The sequence below is a fragment of the Halichoerus grypus genome, chromosome 12, assembly GCF_964656455.1.
Source record: "Halichoerus grypus chromosome 12, mHalGry1.hap1.1, whole genome shotgun sequence".
Taxonomy (NCBI): domain Eukaryota; kingdom Metazoa; phylum Chordata; class Mammalia; order Carnivora; family Phocidae; genus Halichoerus; species Halichoerus grypus.
The window spans coordinates 53,985,400-54,001,932 of record NC_135723.1 but is presented as its reverse complement, the minus strand read 5'-3'; the positions used below and the strand labels follow the sequence as shown (position 1 = coordinate 54,001,932).

The 16,533-nt window shown below is 41.9% G+C and overlaps 1 protein-coding gene across 1 annotated transcript in view; it reads right to left on the bottom strand.

Moving 5' to 3' along the window:
• The window catches only part of DNAH11 (dynein axonemal heavy chain 11), a 321,947-nt gene that overhangs the window by 243,510 nt on the left and 61,904 nt on the right, over window positions 1-16,533 (bottom strand). Inside the window, exons 15-23 of the mRNA XM_078059358.1 lie at window positions 12,031-12,363; window positions 11,549-11,803; window positions 11,300-11,469; window positions 10,820-11,042; window positions 6,779-6,895; window positions 6,570-6,656; window positions 2,985-3,143; window positions 1,987-2,070; window positions 906-1,064 (exon numbers count right to left, since the gene is read on the bottom strand). Of these exons, the coding sequence (XP_077915484.1) occupies window positions 906-1,064; window positions 1,987-2,070; window positions 2,985-3,143; window positions 6,570-6,656; window positions 6,779-6,895; window positions 10,820-11,042; window positions 11,300-11,469; window positions 11,549-11,803; window positions 12,031-12,363 (1,587 nt within the window). The remainder of the gene's footprint in view (window positions 1-905; window positions 1,065-1,986; window positions 2,071-2,984; window positions 3,144-6,569; window positions 6,657-6,778; window positions 6,896-10,819; window positions 11,043-11,299; window positions 11,470-11,548; window positions 11,804-12,030; window positions 12,364-16,533) is intronic.

Here is a 16,533-nt window from a genome sequence, read left to right as displayed (position 1 = left end):
CCTAAGTGCTCAAACTCAACCGCGCCCCTCACCCCTGAAGAGCCAGCCGACCCTGCCCCGCAGTTACAGGAAAGCCCCTTCCTTTCCTGCGGCTGCTAATACCCAGTCCCTGCGTCTTGGTGGCTGTAGCCCTCTCTGGCTCTCCCCAGCCTGTGACTAAGGTTCTCTGTGGCCACGCTGTGCTCTATAAAAGGCCCTCACGTCCTCTCACTTGAGCCTTACGAGATTCCTCTGCTGAAGGAGAGCACACAGCATCCACTCTTTTTATTAATAAAAAACAAAACTCAAAATAAGGACGTTAAGTGTCTTGTTTGAGGTTACATAGTCAGTAAAAGACAAAAGGAGGGCGTCTTAGTTCAAACTGCTGTAAGAGAATGCCATAAACGGGGTGGGTTAAACAATGAACATTTATTTACTTGCTCACTGTTCTAGAGGCTGGAAGTCTGACACCAGGGTGCCAGCATGGACGGCATCTTGGTGAAGGCTGTCTTGGTTTACAGATGTCTGTCTTCTTGCTGTACCCTCACATGGCAGAGGGTAGAAATTTCTGCTCTTTCCATCTGGTTCTAATGGCACTAATCCCATTCATGAGAGCTCTACCCTCCTGACCGAATTATCTCCCAAAAGCCCCACCTCCAAATGCCATCACATTAGAGATTTAGGCTTCAATGTATGAAGTGGGGTGGGGTGGGGTGGGGTGAGGAGACAACATTTAGTCCACAGCAGGGGCTGAAGGAGGATCTTTGCATGGTCAGTCTGTGGGTTCTATCTTGAGGAGCTTGACTTCCCCCATTTGACTTGAAGTCTTTTCACAAATCCACTTTATGCCAGATGAACAATGTAAACCAAGGAATAACTCTCCACAGTCACAAAAATATTCAATTAACAAGACTCAGGAAACTGACCCCAGTGGCCTTCATCAGCTGGTGCCAATGTCTGCCTCTGAGAGCAGGGCTCTGTAACTCCATGACAGCTCTCAGGGAGGCCGCCATGTCCTTCACCGTGCTTTCCAGGCCTGCATAAGCATCCCATACCCGGACTTCCTTGTCTAGTGACCAGATTTCCTAAAGTAAAAACAAACAAAAAAATAGATCCCCAGATATATCAGTACATTTCCTAATTTGTGTTCCATGAAAGAATAAATCTACCTTTCCCTGGATTATGAAAGAATAGAAGCATTTAAGCCCCTTGGTTAAGGGCTAAAACTAGAGAAATAGAAAAGGATCCACTCATCTGTCTATCACAAGTTCTCGTGTGTATAAGCCACGTGGATACACTGGTTTCTTATTCACAGGCTCTCACTGGGAGTCCCATGAGGAAACCTCATGAGTTGACGCAAACACGTTCTGAGAAAAAAAGCCAACGGCCCTGCCACTTTTTAGCTGCATTTTACTTCTGTGCATTTTGGCTTTATCCGAAGAGGTTCTACCCTCTTTAGAGGGCATATGACTAGGTACCAAAGCACTGCATTCAAATCAGCTCCATTCTGTATATATTGAGCCCCCGTGGGATATCAGAATAGTCAAGAGGAAGAACAAAGATCACAGTATTCCATACATATTCCCAAGGGGCATACTTCAATTAGTCGCCCCAAATCCCAGATTCAAAATGTATCCTGCAATACAAAATAATGTTTGCCAAGGAAAGAATTCAAAAGCTTTCATAAGCCTAACCTCTCAGCCCTGGTACTTTTAATCTTAACATCCTCCATTCTAGATAGCCAAAGGAAGTTCAAGATTATAGCTGCTACTCATCAATCCACTTGCCCTAACATGTTTTCATCCACTCATTCACAAAAAAGGCAGGCTTGATTAGAAATGCAACTAGCTCAGGGTTTAAAAAAAAAAAAAAAGTACTGTCTACTATCATCCTGTTTGAAGTAAATAAGGACATGCAGCCCAACATACCAGATACTCGGTTAGGCAAGATGGAAGGAGGTGGGGCTGAGAAAGAGAAATGGTTGTAATCGACAGTTATGGAACTTGCCTTGGCAAACCTTCTGAGTTCTACATCCATCTGTTCCACATTAATCTGTCTCCACTGGGTTTTAGTCCAATTATCAATGCTTCTCTGAAAACGCACAAGCAGATAAAAGTGTCAACAACATTTGGTGAAAGCAAGTCTCCACAGCAAAACATATAAACTGATGATACACAGTGATTCCATCATCCAGTGAAAAGTCAATTATTTAAATATTAACTGCACTAGTCAAAACTTCCCTATCAGCGAAACAAAAAAGTTGTCAGGACATGTCAAACTTAAGGTGAAAACATTATGATATATTAATTTCTAGTAGCGGTGACAAATTCCATTTACATACTATCATTATCATTTAATCCTGAATACTCTGAATTGATAAGTGTATTACCATTAAATACCAGGTTTCAAAATTCTGCATGTAATATAAAATGAGCTTCCATAAGACAGTCTTCATCCATTATCAATAAAATGCTCGTTAACTTTCTGACCATATTCTATGTCCCTTAACACTCTATATGGCTTTCAACTCACTTCAAAGCAAATTATGAAGAGTATGTGTTGCAATATACCTAGTTCCCCAGAACTTATTTTTATATTTAAGTTTGGGACTTAATTAACAACATGCAAATTAACTTCAGTCAGGTCTCTTATATATGCACATACATGTAGGTAGGAATATATACATGAATTTGCATGCACGGGTCACCATATACATGTAGTATATACTTAAGTATTATTTTCATTTATATCCTACATAATCCCTGAAAAGAATCTGAAGCAGTCAACTCATTATACAGTTTCATTCAGATCCAAAAGGAAAACAACTGATAATTCAGAGAAGAATCTTCTCACAGAGATAGACAAATTCTAATTTGGGGGGGAGGGGAATATAACGCCCACAGATTTCAAGACATTATAAAACCCCCACGGAATGATATAGACACTAAAAATTGCCTATTTATACAAAAGAACTATTAAAAAAGAAAAAAAAGGCAGTGTCTTACTGTAACGTAAGTAATGACATCCCAGAGGCCCTTGAGCAATTTTATTTCTTTGCGACACCGCTTCATCTGTTTATACTCAGGAAGAGCCACTTCAAAAAGGTGGGTAGCTTCTTGCATCTGTAACATTTCTTCTTCCAATGCCTCAAGCTCTTGATTTGCCTAAGGAAAAAACACACACACACATGCACCCCAACACCCTTCACATCCAATGACTGCCAAAGAAAGAGAAGCTACACGGTTCTGTGAACCTCTGTAAAGGTCAACATTTGCAACCTCTATCTTAAAATGAAAATTAAAAGAAGCCGGCAGTGTAATTATTGGTAAACTGTAGCGTTCTGATGAACAAACTCACGGCTACTCAGCAAGTGAGAGGAGACTAGTCATCAATACAATCATGTCACCAATACTGCCCCCACACATACTTCAGCAAAATTTGCTCTTGCATCAGATTTCTATGAAAACCATCTTCCCGATTTTCATTGTACAGCTGGGGACTCGGCTAGGGAAGCCAAAGGTGAGGCTCTAGAGCTTCCACTGAAACAGCAACCACTTCTTTAAAAAAAAAAGTTTTGGATTTAAAAAAATATCCTAGAGATTATCAATAGTACAAAATGCACTTTAGAGAATTCATGAAATAAAACCCTGGAGCTAAAGACAGCACAGTAGGAGAAATTTCACTGTACAATGATCTTTCCTACAACTGGTCTACCATCCCATCTATGTAGGATAGTCTGTGTTATGCCAAATGTAAGTGAGTTATTTTTTTCTTTCTTGATAAGCCAACTCTTAATTTTAGTTTTTATCAACATAGTAGCGTGTTCACATGGTAAAAGTTAGAGGATGGAGGAGCCTGTCGCGCAGAAGCAGCTGGTTCTCTCTCCTGTTCTTCTGGGTGCTATTTCTCTAACTCTCGATTCTGTGTGCAGGCCACTCCTTCATTTATCAAGTTGAGACATTACACTAGGTTACCGGCTTTGCAAAAAAAAAAACAAAAAAAGGACTTGACTTCGTTTTTCCACCTTATATTTTCTCCCATCCTCCTCTCAATACCCAACTATTACTTTAGTTCTTCTGTTTTTTTAATTTAAATACTCATACTTAGTCCTTTTTGCTTCATCAGTTTTCAACTTTACTGACTTCCTACTATGTCAAGAAGAGTATCAGCACTTTCATCTTCTTTCATTATACAAGTTATGGGTTTCATTTTTATAAGTTACATACGTTTATAAATGAGAATCACAATTCTCTTAGTTTTACCCATTTTCTATTATGAAAAATTCCATACACATCAAAAGGAGCAGGTATGTGTGCACACCATCCAGCTTAGGACTATGTTATCAGTAACTTTTAATGGACTCCTCAGTTTTATGCCCCTCCTTCCCACTACAGAGTTAACCACCTAATTTTTAATATTCCCGATTTTTTTTTTTTACTACCTATGTATGCACTGCTAAATGCTAAAATGTTAAAGTTTGTTTCTGAAGTTTATGTAATTTTATACTCTATATTAAGACATTTTAATTCCTATTTATTTTGGAGGCTTATTTATATTAGTGAGGCTGCGCAAAATTCATTGATTCCTACTACTGTGTAAGCACTGCCTTGCATGAATACATTTAATTTATTACCTTGTATGAATACCACAATCAATGTTTTCTGCTTCTGATGGTCATTTAGGCTCCCTGGGTAACCAGTACTCATGTTCCCAAGCATCTCCATGTCTCCTGGTAGCAATGTTTCATTTGCCGCCACAGTAACACAGGCTTCTATGTTTGCCTCTGGCTTTTCACCCTAGATTCAGCTCCTCCATTTTTTCCCCTGCCCTTTAGGAGATTCCTCTTCTTTTCCAGGGAGCGCAGCAATACATTTTAAGTTGCACATCTGTGAACGTGTTTCAGCATCTGTTTTTCCAAAGGATTTTTCAAATTGTCTAGAGTACCATGCTCCCCAAAGTCAACAGCCCTTCTAGTTGCCATTTTTCCTATTACTGATACTAAATCATTCCTAAATATATACACTGAGTTATGTTAACTCAAGTGTTTTCTGTGTCTTTGCATATGAAGAAACAAAAGCTCATAATGTAAGTTTACTGATGAATCCATTATAACACAATATACAATATAATATACCATACCACTCCCTTTGATTCTGGAGGGTCAAAGGTTTCTGCCTTGTGGAGTGAGATGCCTTGAGTACTAAGGTCTACCATACCCCCCAGAACAAGCATATATGTGCCTCTGGATGAATCCACTGAGGTCTTAGATGTGCATGCACCTATATACACACACACCACACACACACACATAAATGACTTCAAAACAAAGGTAACCCAGCCCTACTATATGCAAAACATCCCTCAACACATTCTGTGGGTCCGAAGATAAATATCTCTGACTTTTAAATATTTAACTCCATGCTGTTATATTATAGCACGCAAATGGTAGCATTCAATAAATAACTGTAGTAAATGTTTATATACAGCACATTGGTTAGTCAAGTAAAAATGTCTCCCCTTCCACAATCTGTTCAGACCACCTGCAATTTAGATAGAATCTTTAAAAACCCCACAACTCTATTAGCATATTCTAACCCACAGTGAATACATTAACCGGTTTTCTGTAGCCAAGTGCAAGAGAAGATCTTCTGCTACAGAATGGTGCTTTCTGAAAGGGTGTAAAGCAGTTAAAACTAAATCCAACCCAGAATTTGGACAGAGAGGTACAAGCTGTGTCCACTCTAAGTTTTCTACCAGTCTAAGGAGTCAAGCCTATCTCTAGTATGGAGTAAAAACAGGATGGCAGCCTCCATGAAGATCTCAGAAAGATTCACTGCTCCTGAATCTAAACTTCACCGTCACTGCTCATTTTGGCTGCTAGGTTAAGAATTCCTCAAGAAATCCAAGTGTTAAATTTCTAATAAACTTTTAAAACATCTTTTTCAAGCCTCATGTGAACCACTCACCATTTTGGGTTATTTGCCCATTATGTTCGTTCTTATAGTCAACTATAATAAAGCAGTTCATTAGAAACTAGGACTGTATGACTCCATAATATTTCTATCCCAGGTTAAGAGTAAGTTATGGGCTTTCTTTACCATGGTTAAAAGTCGCTAGCCAAGTATCACAGGGTAAACAATAATAGTGGGTAAAATTCCTGATTAAAAAAAATTTGGACAGCTAGAATTTTAATACTAATCTGTCACTGTGTAATCCCCAACGTTACTCAATTACACATGATGGTTTCTTTATCTGAAAAGAAGAGAAGCTATATTGTAGGGATATTATAAGAACCAGAACAAATAATATAAGCAATATGCTTAAAGTTTTTGACACATTTACATAGTAAGTGCTTAAAAAATAGTAGTTGTTACTTCCACTAGCATGATCACTTTGATAATGATGGTGGTTTTGGGAGACATGATTTAAAACACTATCGGGGTGAACGGTTCATAACCCAGTTTGTAATAGTTAATTCTCAACTGCTCTAACTAACTGCCAAACTAAGGCAAAATATCTCAGTATGTCAGTGTGTAATTTGACTTTCTACAAGGGCTCTTGTAGCAAAAAACAATGGACTTCAGCGTTACCTTATCAAGCACCGTGTACGGATTTTCTGCATTAAAACCAAGAGGAGCATTGAGTCTGAATCTCTCTCTGAACTCGGCCTGCTTCCGCTGAGGAGGGCAGAAAAAAACTGAAGGTGAATCTCAAATAGCTTCAATTACCCTTGTAAAAAATCTTTCTGTAAAGCAAAGAAAATGAACATAACACCCACAAAACTTAGTAGCTTGCTTACATCAAATGAAATACACTTTTTCCTTATGAGGGTGACTTCTGCATTTTGGAGAGGTGACACAGCATGTCTGATAGTTCCTGCAATCTTTTTGGTAGTTTCCCATCTTTCAGGTAATTCCTACAAAAACAAAGGTGCAGATGGGAAAATATTTCAGTGCCTGAATTAAATGAACTCCACAAGATTCAATTATTGCAACCTCTATACATTAACCCATAACGTCTTCTCATTCTTCTTGAACAGAAGGAGTTTATCCTCAGAAAGATGCAAACGGCTGAAGGCTCCGAGCCAGGCTGATCCACTGGCACCACTGCATTCGTATCTTCCAAGCATAAACCAGAGTTGTCCTCTGGTGTAAGATTTATCTCAGAATACAGGAAATCTTTTCCAAATGCACACCAATTTCCAAATTGTTTTGCTGTTAAGGGAATAAAATTCAAGTACTCTGGAAAGGACTTCCCTGCTGTCTAACAAGCGGAAATGGGAGCCAGGTTTAGCAATTGAGCAAGTGAAGAAAGATGTTTTGAATCTGGGGGGGCACAGAGGAAAACGTGTATCAATCTCATCTGCCTTTTCCTCTAGCTTCCAGAGCTCTGTGTGTACTCTCTCTTGATGGAGAGTTCGCGCATTTAGGTCAGGTTCATTGTAACTAACCAGGATTTCTGAAGTAAAGAGAGGCCAAGGGAAAGGAAGGTTAATTTCTACTTGATGTAGGACAAAAGCAGCAATAAATAGTTCAGGTAGCAACTCAACTCTGCACTGCTTGACTACAATGCAAATAGGACAACAGCAAATTCTTTTCTTTGAAGCGCCGTTGTGCGTAAATGCTGTCGAAAAGCATTCCTTGTGCCCAGACTAACAAAGCATTGTTTCTCTGGGTGATCTCCTAGGACACTGAAATTGTTTTGTCATACAAAACCACCCATGGTGAGGGGACTCTACTTGTGTAGCTCGAGTGCAAAAACAAAGGTTCTAAAGACTATTTTGTAAGCCTCAATAAATATTTGATGAATGATTGAGTAGCTGCTAATTATGAAGAGTACGCTGTGCTAAGTGTCAACTGTATCCATGTGGGGGAGGGCTCCTGGAAACATAAAATACATTCTTCCACTTAAATTGTTTTGCAATCTGTCAGAGTCAATGAAAGGCGCCCAAGAACTCTTCTATGGGACAGAATGCTTGGAAGGCAACACTGCTGATAGGAATTACCGAAACAGACCAGAGACCAAGAGACCTGGGCTTTAAACCTCTTTGTCCTTCATCTCCTCCTTCCATCCTTCTCATCAAAACTCCACACCCTCATCTGCGCAGCTCACTTCGCATTTCCAATTGATCCCATGGAACCTAACCATCACCTGGAGTCCCTTCAGGAGTAAGGGCTGCAAACGTCACATCCCTGAGCTCAGGCCCCTTAACCCTTATTGACTAAGTAAACCTGCTATTACCTGCTTCTTTTTTAGGGATTCCAAATAAGATTCCACTTGATACAAATAGATGTTCCTTGAAAACTAAAAGATCAGATGATCTCCAAAGCCTCAATGATAGGATTCCCCTAAAGAGGGAGCATTGAATCTGTGGCTCAAAGTAAGGACCGGGTTCCAACAGGCAGAAATTTGGGTGCGATCCCTTGAGATCCTGCAAGGTAAGACGACCAATGCAGGCTGGGGGTAGAAGAGCACTCATAGGGCAACTAGACAGTATTCAGAGGCTAGAGGCAGTCAGTGAAGGCTTCTTAACAAGGCAGGGACTTGATAAAAATCTATACGTTAAAGTTTAATCCTGCTTCAAACCGTATTGTAGAGAGGGAGTGAGGACACAGCCACCTGGAGGGCTTTCTTAGCACAGAACCGAGCACAGGCAAGTATTTGGAAAATGTTATAACTGCTAACTGTTAATGATTATGAGGAAGAAACAGTAACTCTCACATAATGCTTTAATTAAAATAAAATTGGGGCACTGTTATCCTCCACGTGAAATTTGTTTTGCCTATGAGTCTTGTTTTTTCTCTTGAGCAGCCTGAATTACTGACAAAGGCAGACACATAGCTAGAACTGTGGCCCACTTTCGAAATATTAGAAAGCCTAGCACTTTCAATAATTCATTAACTGTAAGTACGGAGCCAAATTCTTACAGTGAAAATTCTAGAAGCCGTAGCTAAAATCCCCGATATCCATGACCTGGGTTATGACTGGTTTCTCTATTTTAAGGTCCAAGATCTGGCTCAAAGAATATCCAAAGCTTTCTAAAAACAAATATTTACATTGTGCCCCATACCATTTCATCTCTCTTGTTATGTATCTATGTATCCACATCTCATCTCTGTGTCTAAGTGGATTTCAGTTACAAGGACAGTTTTATAGGTAAAGAGAATTTAGTAATTCATCTGTATTAATTCTTTATAGTCAAAAGAGAGCACCTGTAAATACACTGTTGCATTTAATCCTCACAAAACAAAACCAGAGATATAAAAGGCAGCAGCTGCCATGTAAAGTTTGGCGTTTTCTCAGAAAGTTAAAGTTAGAATCACTCTGAGACCCAGCCATTTCACTCCTGTGTTACAAAAGAAATTGAAAACAGGTACTGAAGGGAGGAAAGGAAAGGAAAGGAAAAAGGGAGGGAGGGAGGGAGGGAGGGAGGGAGGGAGGAAGGAAGGAAGGAAGGAAGGAAGGAAGGAAGGAAGGGGTACTCATTAATACTTGCGCACCCACGCTCATAGCAGCATTATTCACAATCGCCAGAAGATGGCAACAACCCAAATGTCCCAATGTCCGTCAACAGATGAAAGGCTTAACAGGTTGCACCCACAATGAACCGGTGGGTGTTCAGACACAAGAAGAATGCGGCACTCACATGCCACAATGCCAATGAACCTCAAAAATACCATGCCAAGTGAAAGAAGCTGGACACAAAATACCCCAGATTGGACCATTGCATTTACATGCAGTATCTAGAGTAAGTCAGCCCACAGACCCGGGCAAAGATTGGCGGCAGGCCGGTAGGGAGGAGGGACGGGGAAGGACGGCTCATGGGTGTGGAGGTTCTCCTTGGAGTGATGCAAGTGTTTTTGAGATTAGAGGCGGTGGTTACACAACATTACATACGTACTAAATGCCAAGCACTTTGAAAGGATTACTTTTATGGTGTGTGAACTGTGACTTTCACTGCAACAAAGAAGTGGGAAACTGGAGACCATACCAATTTTAGAAGTGCGGAATCTGGAGAGAGATTTTACTCAAGAGGAAGCACGCTCTGAGGCAAACAGATGAGATGGCCTCACACAGTACTTGAGTTCCAGGCTTGAATCACTGAACTAGAATTTAATACAAGTTTTTTAAGTTCATGTGTCCACTAGTCCCACTTGCAAAGTTAAAGGTAAGCCCATCCTGGAAGCTGGTGGATAATGGAAATATGTGATCTATAGATCTTCAACACAGGCATGGGAAGAGAAGCTTGGCCTTGAGACTGTGATTCATGGTTTCAGTTCTAACTAAAAAGACTTTGCTTGTCACTGGGCAGAGAGCAGCCACCTACTCTTTCTAGATTATAGAAACAGGAGGAAGACACAGAACTCCTTTTTAGAAAACAGTGATTTCTCCACCCAAACTGGGCTTTCCTTATTCTTTATTAAAATGTCCATGATATGTTTCCGAAGACCAGGACACTGTTCAACTGAGAGGCAGCTGTCAATGAAAGAGAACAGGGGTATGTTTCACGTCTAAAAGGAATGGTCAAGGGGAACTCCAAGGGGCAGCTCAGAGGCTGCTCGCTAATTTCCTCCTAATAAGAAGGCAGTAGGCACAACGGTTGACATGGAATATCTTGGCATGAAACACACCTAGATTCATACGGACTGGAGTGACAACTTGTGTGACTTTGAAAAATGTATTACATCTCTCTAAGTTTCAAATTCCTAACCTGCAGAATGCCAACAGTTGTCTCCAGGACAGGTTGTTATAGCATGTCCTCAGAGAGGGCATGTGAAGAACTTGGCTAAAGGAGGTGCCCAGTTTATGTTAATTATGGGTGTTTTACCATGACACTTACCTCTAGCTGAATATAGACTTGCTCAGGCATCTTCTGGCCGTAGTTTTCCAAGAGCATGATGGTTTGTTTTAAGGGTTCAAATAGTTCATCCGTAGTTCTCTGTCGGCTTCTTACTGCCAGAAGATGCCCCATGATATCTACTAAACCATCGTGATCACCCTCACTTAAATCTCTCTGAAGTCCAGCATCTGTCTCCTTTATAAATTCCTGTAGCTCATTCAGACTATTAAATACATATATAGATACGTACACAGACACATATACGTACGTGAACACACACAAATCCAAATTAAGTTCATTAAAACCTTGAGAAGTAGAAGACTTCTGATAGGTCAACAATGAAAGTAAGATTCTATTTAAACATCACATCTCTGCTAAGAAACTGGTAGTTTTACTGTTCTTAAAATTTATGTCTCAACTTTAGAAAGCAGTCAGGTGTCAAAAGTTGTAATTCCAAATACCAAAAGCATAGAAGACTACCTGTCTATGACAAATCTCAAAAGATGCTCCTGAAACATCCAGCTCCATTTCTTAATAATGTTCAGCAAGCTCACTTTGAAAGGCTTCATGTCCACCTTGAACCAACCATCGAACACTCTGAAGTCATTAAACTTGCTCATTTGAACATACAAAGCTTCATAAATGTCAATCTATAATTAGAAAAAAAAATTCCTTGAACAGTTCAATCAAACAGGAGTAACTACATTGAACACTAAGGGTTGTCCTTGCCTGCTCTTTGAATTGTTCGAGAGTTGGTGGTTGTTTGGGGACTTCTTCATTTGCATGAGCATCCATTTCGTTAGATGACCCAGTCTGGCCGTACATGAGAAAATGCTTCATGAACTCAGCTCGGTCATCAACCCAGAGGTAAGCGTATGTGTCCAGGGTATTTCTGAAGTCCAAGACTTTGCTGATGACATCTGCCACTCTCTTCATTATCTCCTGCCTGACCTCTACCAGGCCCAGCATATTCTCCATGTCATTCTAAATGAGAGGAAAAGCGAGCGTTCATTAAAACCCACCTTGCCCTGTCAATCACGTGCAACGTACCACCACCCAAGGCTGTGCTTCAAAGGGAGAGTAGTTGGTAAAATCAGAAACTGTGTTGTTTTTTTTTCCCCCTAGCTTCTCCTTTCCGTGTGCTCCCCATTACCTCCATTTATTTTTCCATCATTAATACCAAAGGTCATACCCTTTTTCAAAGATAGTACCTGATAAGTTGCTATTTCCAGATGTGAGGCCACTCGCTCCATCTGGGCAGACATTCTACAGCTGCTGCCAAGCATTTCTTCTACCAGATCGTAGAAGCCATGCCCAGCCTCTCTTTCTAAAGAAGGTTTGAAAAGAATCTCAGGGGGCATTAAAATCATCTGTGCTTGAAAAAATGGCACAGGTTTCAGTTGTTTCTCCGTATTCATCAGAAAGAAGTCTAAGTCATGCATGATAGCTTGAAAAAAGCCTTCTACCACCATGTCATCGATGAATTCCACATAAATCTTCCAGGTATCCAGAGAAGGATTGGCTTTGAAGAGCTTCCTATTTTCCTAGAAACATAAATATTAATAGACGGGTACAAACAACAGTGAGTACAAAAATGAAAGCTTTCCACTGAAATGTTTTGTTAAAGAAGGGACTGCGTTTTTGTGCATGAGACAGGAACATTTAAATGCCAGGTCATAGAGCCTTAAGCTGAACAGTAAATATCTAAGCAGGATTTTGTAACATTTAGATCATTTACACCATACATTCAAAAGTCATCTTTTAAAAGAAAAATCATTATGAAAATTGCTGTCTTCAAATACAAACAAGAGATACAGGAGCTTTAAGCATTCTCTATGTCCTGGACGTAAGGTCCCAGCCCTTGCTCTGTGCCGAACTCTATGTGGTCCTGGGCTTTGTCTTCCAGGGCCCCGTATGTAAATGAGGTTTCCCAAACTGGTCTTTCAGAGAACACTGTTCTGGAATATCCAAGATCACTGAGTCAGCAAAGTGCTATGTACTCTAGGCCTTTCTTGGAGATTCACCGTGCTACTATTAAAAGTCGACTTAACTTGGTTGAACGAAAACAAGCAACCAAACAACAAATACTTTGTGCAAACCACCCATAAGCAGCCTATGGAATAGTAACTCAACTTGAGGAAAACCAGCCTGGTGAAGTCAAAGCTCCCTTTGTGCTTCAACAGTATTAAGTTCTTCTACCTTGACATCTCCTCCCAAGAGTCTGGGTAATGAACAGGTCAATAGGGCATGACAAGGTCAGAGAGGACTACGGTTTAGGACCGCTAGAGGTTGAGCAAACGGTGTGGCAGGACTAGGGACACAGATCTGAAAAGGTCAAGTGGGCAGCAAGGGTTGATTCCAGAGATACCTGTCTGAGTGGTAAAGGTTACATAGTCCATATAATCCAGAGGTAGATGCCCAAGGCAGAAACTAGATCAGAGAGAAAAAGAGACACTGGAATGAGAGCTGATTATAAGGTAGACAATACTCTGCCCTTTTCTTTGATCATTTGCTACTGCGGATGTATGATCCATGATTCAAAGGTATGTGTTAGATGCAAGAACCACAACTACAGAGGTGATAAAATAGGGCCAAGATTGGAAAGCTCTTTGAAGGATTTCTTGCCCTCAACAAATTTAAGGACCTCTCTTTTCAAGGATGCTGTCTGGCCCATCCAGGTGGAACCATTCACATCTGTATAGATCTGTAGTATATGTGGCCCACACCCCTGGAGTTGTGTAATGTGCAGTAGATATCCTGGGCAGCTGTACATAGCAGTCCTGGCTCCTTTGTAGGGACTAGAAAGGAGAAGTATAGATCTTAGAGCTGGAAAAAAAAATCCTTAAAGACCATCTTGTTCAGTATATTCATTTGAAAGATATAAAAACAAAGACCTAAACCACATCAAGCGTCACACTGGTAGGAAGTTAGCACCCAAGCTAGGACTACAAACAGGACCTTTTGACTCCTTTGGATCCCCAGTGTGGGGCTCTTCCAAACACATCTTAACACAGTACAGTACCTGTGATCGCCTCATTGTTTATACTTTTTCATCCCAAGATATCCAGTTTATATACTGCAGTGCCATTCATAGTAATTGTTTTACTTTCAACAATATAAAGAGGAAAAGGGAAGAAGAGCTTTGGGTCACTCAGTGATGGCTCAGGTCCCTTCCAGATCCAATCTTCCATAGTTCCACTCCTCTCTTCATCTTAGACTCTGCCTGCAAACCATCCCTTGGAATCCTCCAGCCACACAGGGTGCAGCATAAAAAGGCAGAAATGACCTACCCCCTGCAGTATTTCCACAGCTTTCCCCCAAACTATACTCCTCAGAGGTAGTCTGAGAACCAGGCTCAAAATCATGGGCTGATGCCAGGGGGGAAAAAAAATCACTGAAAAGATACAACTTCTAGAAACAATCATTTCATCCCTGTTTGGAAGTTGACTTCCCTCAAGTTGGAACCTCTCCTCTCTTCTCATACTGAGAACAAGGACTCCAGAGTTGTTTAGTTTTTGACTTGAGGAAAAAAGAAGAGACAATTTATTAGTAGAAAAACTCCAACCTTATTCTCTGAGGGGAACAAATTCTTAGAATAATCCTCAATGCCCCCTCCTACAATGCTCCACATCCAGCCTGGTAGGAGATTCTGTTTGTTCTACTTAAAATATACCCAGAATCCAGCCACTCCTAATCACCTCCATCGTTATGGGCCCAGTCCAGGCACCATGCGTCTGTCACCTAGGTTACTGCCACGGTAACCCCCCAGGCCCTGTGCCTCACCTGGGCTCCACGTTCAACACGACAGCCAGACTCTCTTCCAAATCCAAGTTAGATCATGTTTACTCTCCTGTCTTCCAAGTCCTGCAATGAGCTCCCCACATAGCCCAGAGTAAAAGCCGAAGTCTGTACAAAGGCCCGTGAGGACCTCCCTGATGTGCCCGGCCCCTCCATCCCCTCCTCACAGCCCACGAGCATCTGACCTGAGCTCACTGTCCCCTGCACCCCGCCACTCCCCTAGCGGTGCCGCCGTCACCTCCCGGCTTTGCACCAGATGCCCGGCACCTTCCTCCCCGATGCCGGTTTCCTCTGCCTGGAATACTCCTTCCCCACCGGCCCCCTGCGCTGACGCTGTAACTTGGCTTTCATCTTACCTTCTCCTTGAGGCCTCTCCTGATCACCCCCAGCCCAGCACTCGGAAACTCCTGCGTCCTGCTCTAATTTCATCTTGGTTCTGCAGCACTCAACCAATTCTACCATCCCTGCCTTCCATCTGCTGTTGCTGACGTCTCTCCCCTCACTACGATGGGAGCTCCACAGAAGCAAGGGTCTTTCTTCTGTTCACTCAAGTATCTCCAGAAGCTAAAAGGGTACTGGGCCCATAGGAGGCTCACCTTAAATATTTCCTAAAGAAGTGAATGATAATGGAATACTAAACTACATAATTGGTTATAGTCAATTTCAGTAGAAAAACCATAGTCCGTTGCTCGTTCTCCCACTGAGAATGAGCCCAGAGATAAATGTCTTCACTTTACACATGAGGAAATTCAGGCCTGGTTTCTGGAAGGCACAAGACTAAAAACCCTGGTTTCTGACCTCCTCCAGGGCAAACCCCAGGCCATAGTGCTTTGTGATGGGGGGGAGCGGGGGCGGGGGTGGGGTGTGGGGGGTTTGTGTGTGGTGAGGGGTGTTGGTGCCCTGCCCAAAGGAGAGTGTCATGGTCTGAGGACTGTATCCATCTACAGAGATGATTCCATATAACGAACACACTCAGAAGGAAATGCAGAGTATGCTCTTTAAAAAATGAACTTCCCCACATCTCGCTCACTGGAGTTGCCCCCCTGTGAGCACCACATTCCTGTGCTCTGCCCCGCTCCCTCCTGTTACCACAGATGAACGCTCCAAGTTCCTATCTACAGCCGACTTCCACATGTATTTACAGAATCCCTTTCCTTCCAGGACTTTCCTCCAACAATTATTTCCCCTCTACTAGATCATTCCAATCAACATACCACCCCTCAGAAACACCTACCGACATTAAAAATAAAATCCTCCCCATCCCTCACATGCCCCAGGCACTGCGGAGTTTTAGGTCCCTGCCACCTCAGAGCTCCTCAGGAGCTGAGTGGCCTTCTGGTCCCATTTCTCCCGTTCTTGTCAGCCACTCCATTCTGGCTTCCATTGTACCAAGTTAGCTCTGTCACAGTCACCAATGGCTTCCACGGGGCAGTATCTGGCTGCCAACCTCGGCCCTCACTTTCAGGTCCTGAATCAGGATGGGACAAAGTCAAATGCTTCCTCCTCCTTGGAATGTCTTCTTGACTTGCTTTCCAGGAGAGCATCTCTCTGGATTTTCCTTCTGCTTCACTGGCCTCCTTTTCAGCATCCCGTGCTGGAGCCTCCCCTTCTCCCTGGCCTCAGAGAGGACTTCAAGGTCAGGCTTTGGACTTCTTGTCTATCTATGATTAAACCCTACACAAACTCGTCAAAGTCCATGGCTTCACATATGACTCTCAGTTCTATGTCACTGGCCTGGACTTCTTACCCCAAACTCCAGCCCTGACTGCAGCGCCAGCCTACTCGAAATAATCCCTTGGGCATGCATCTCTAACCAACATGGCCTAAACCAAAGCCTCTCTTTTCCATTCAAAATCCACCCTATCACAGTTCTCCCCATATCAGTAAAGGCGAACTCCAATTTTCCAGTTGCTCAG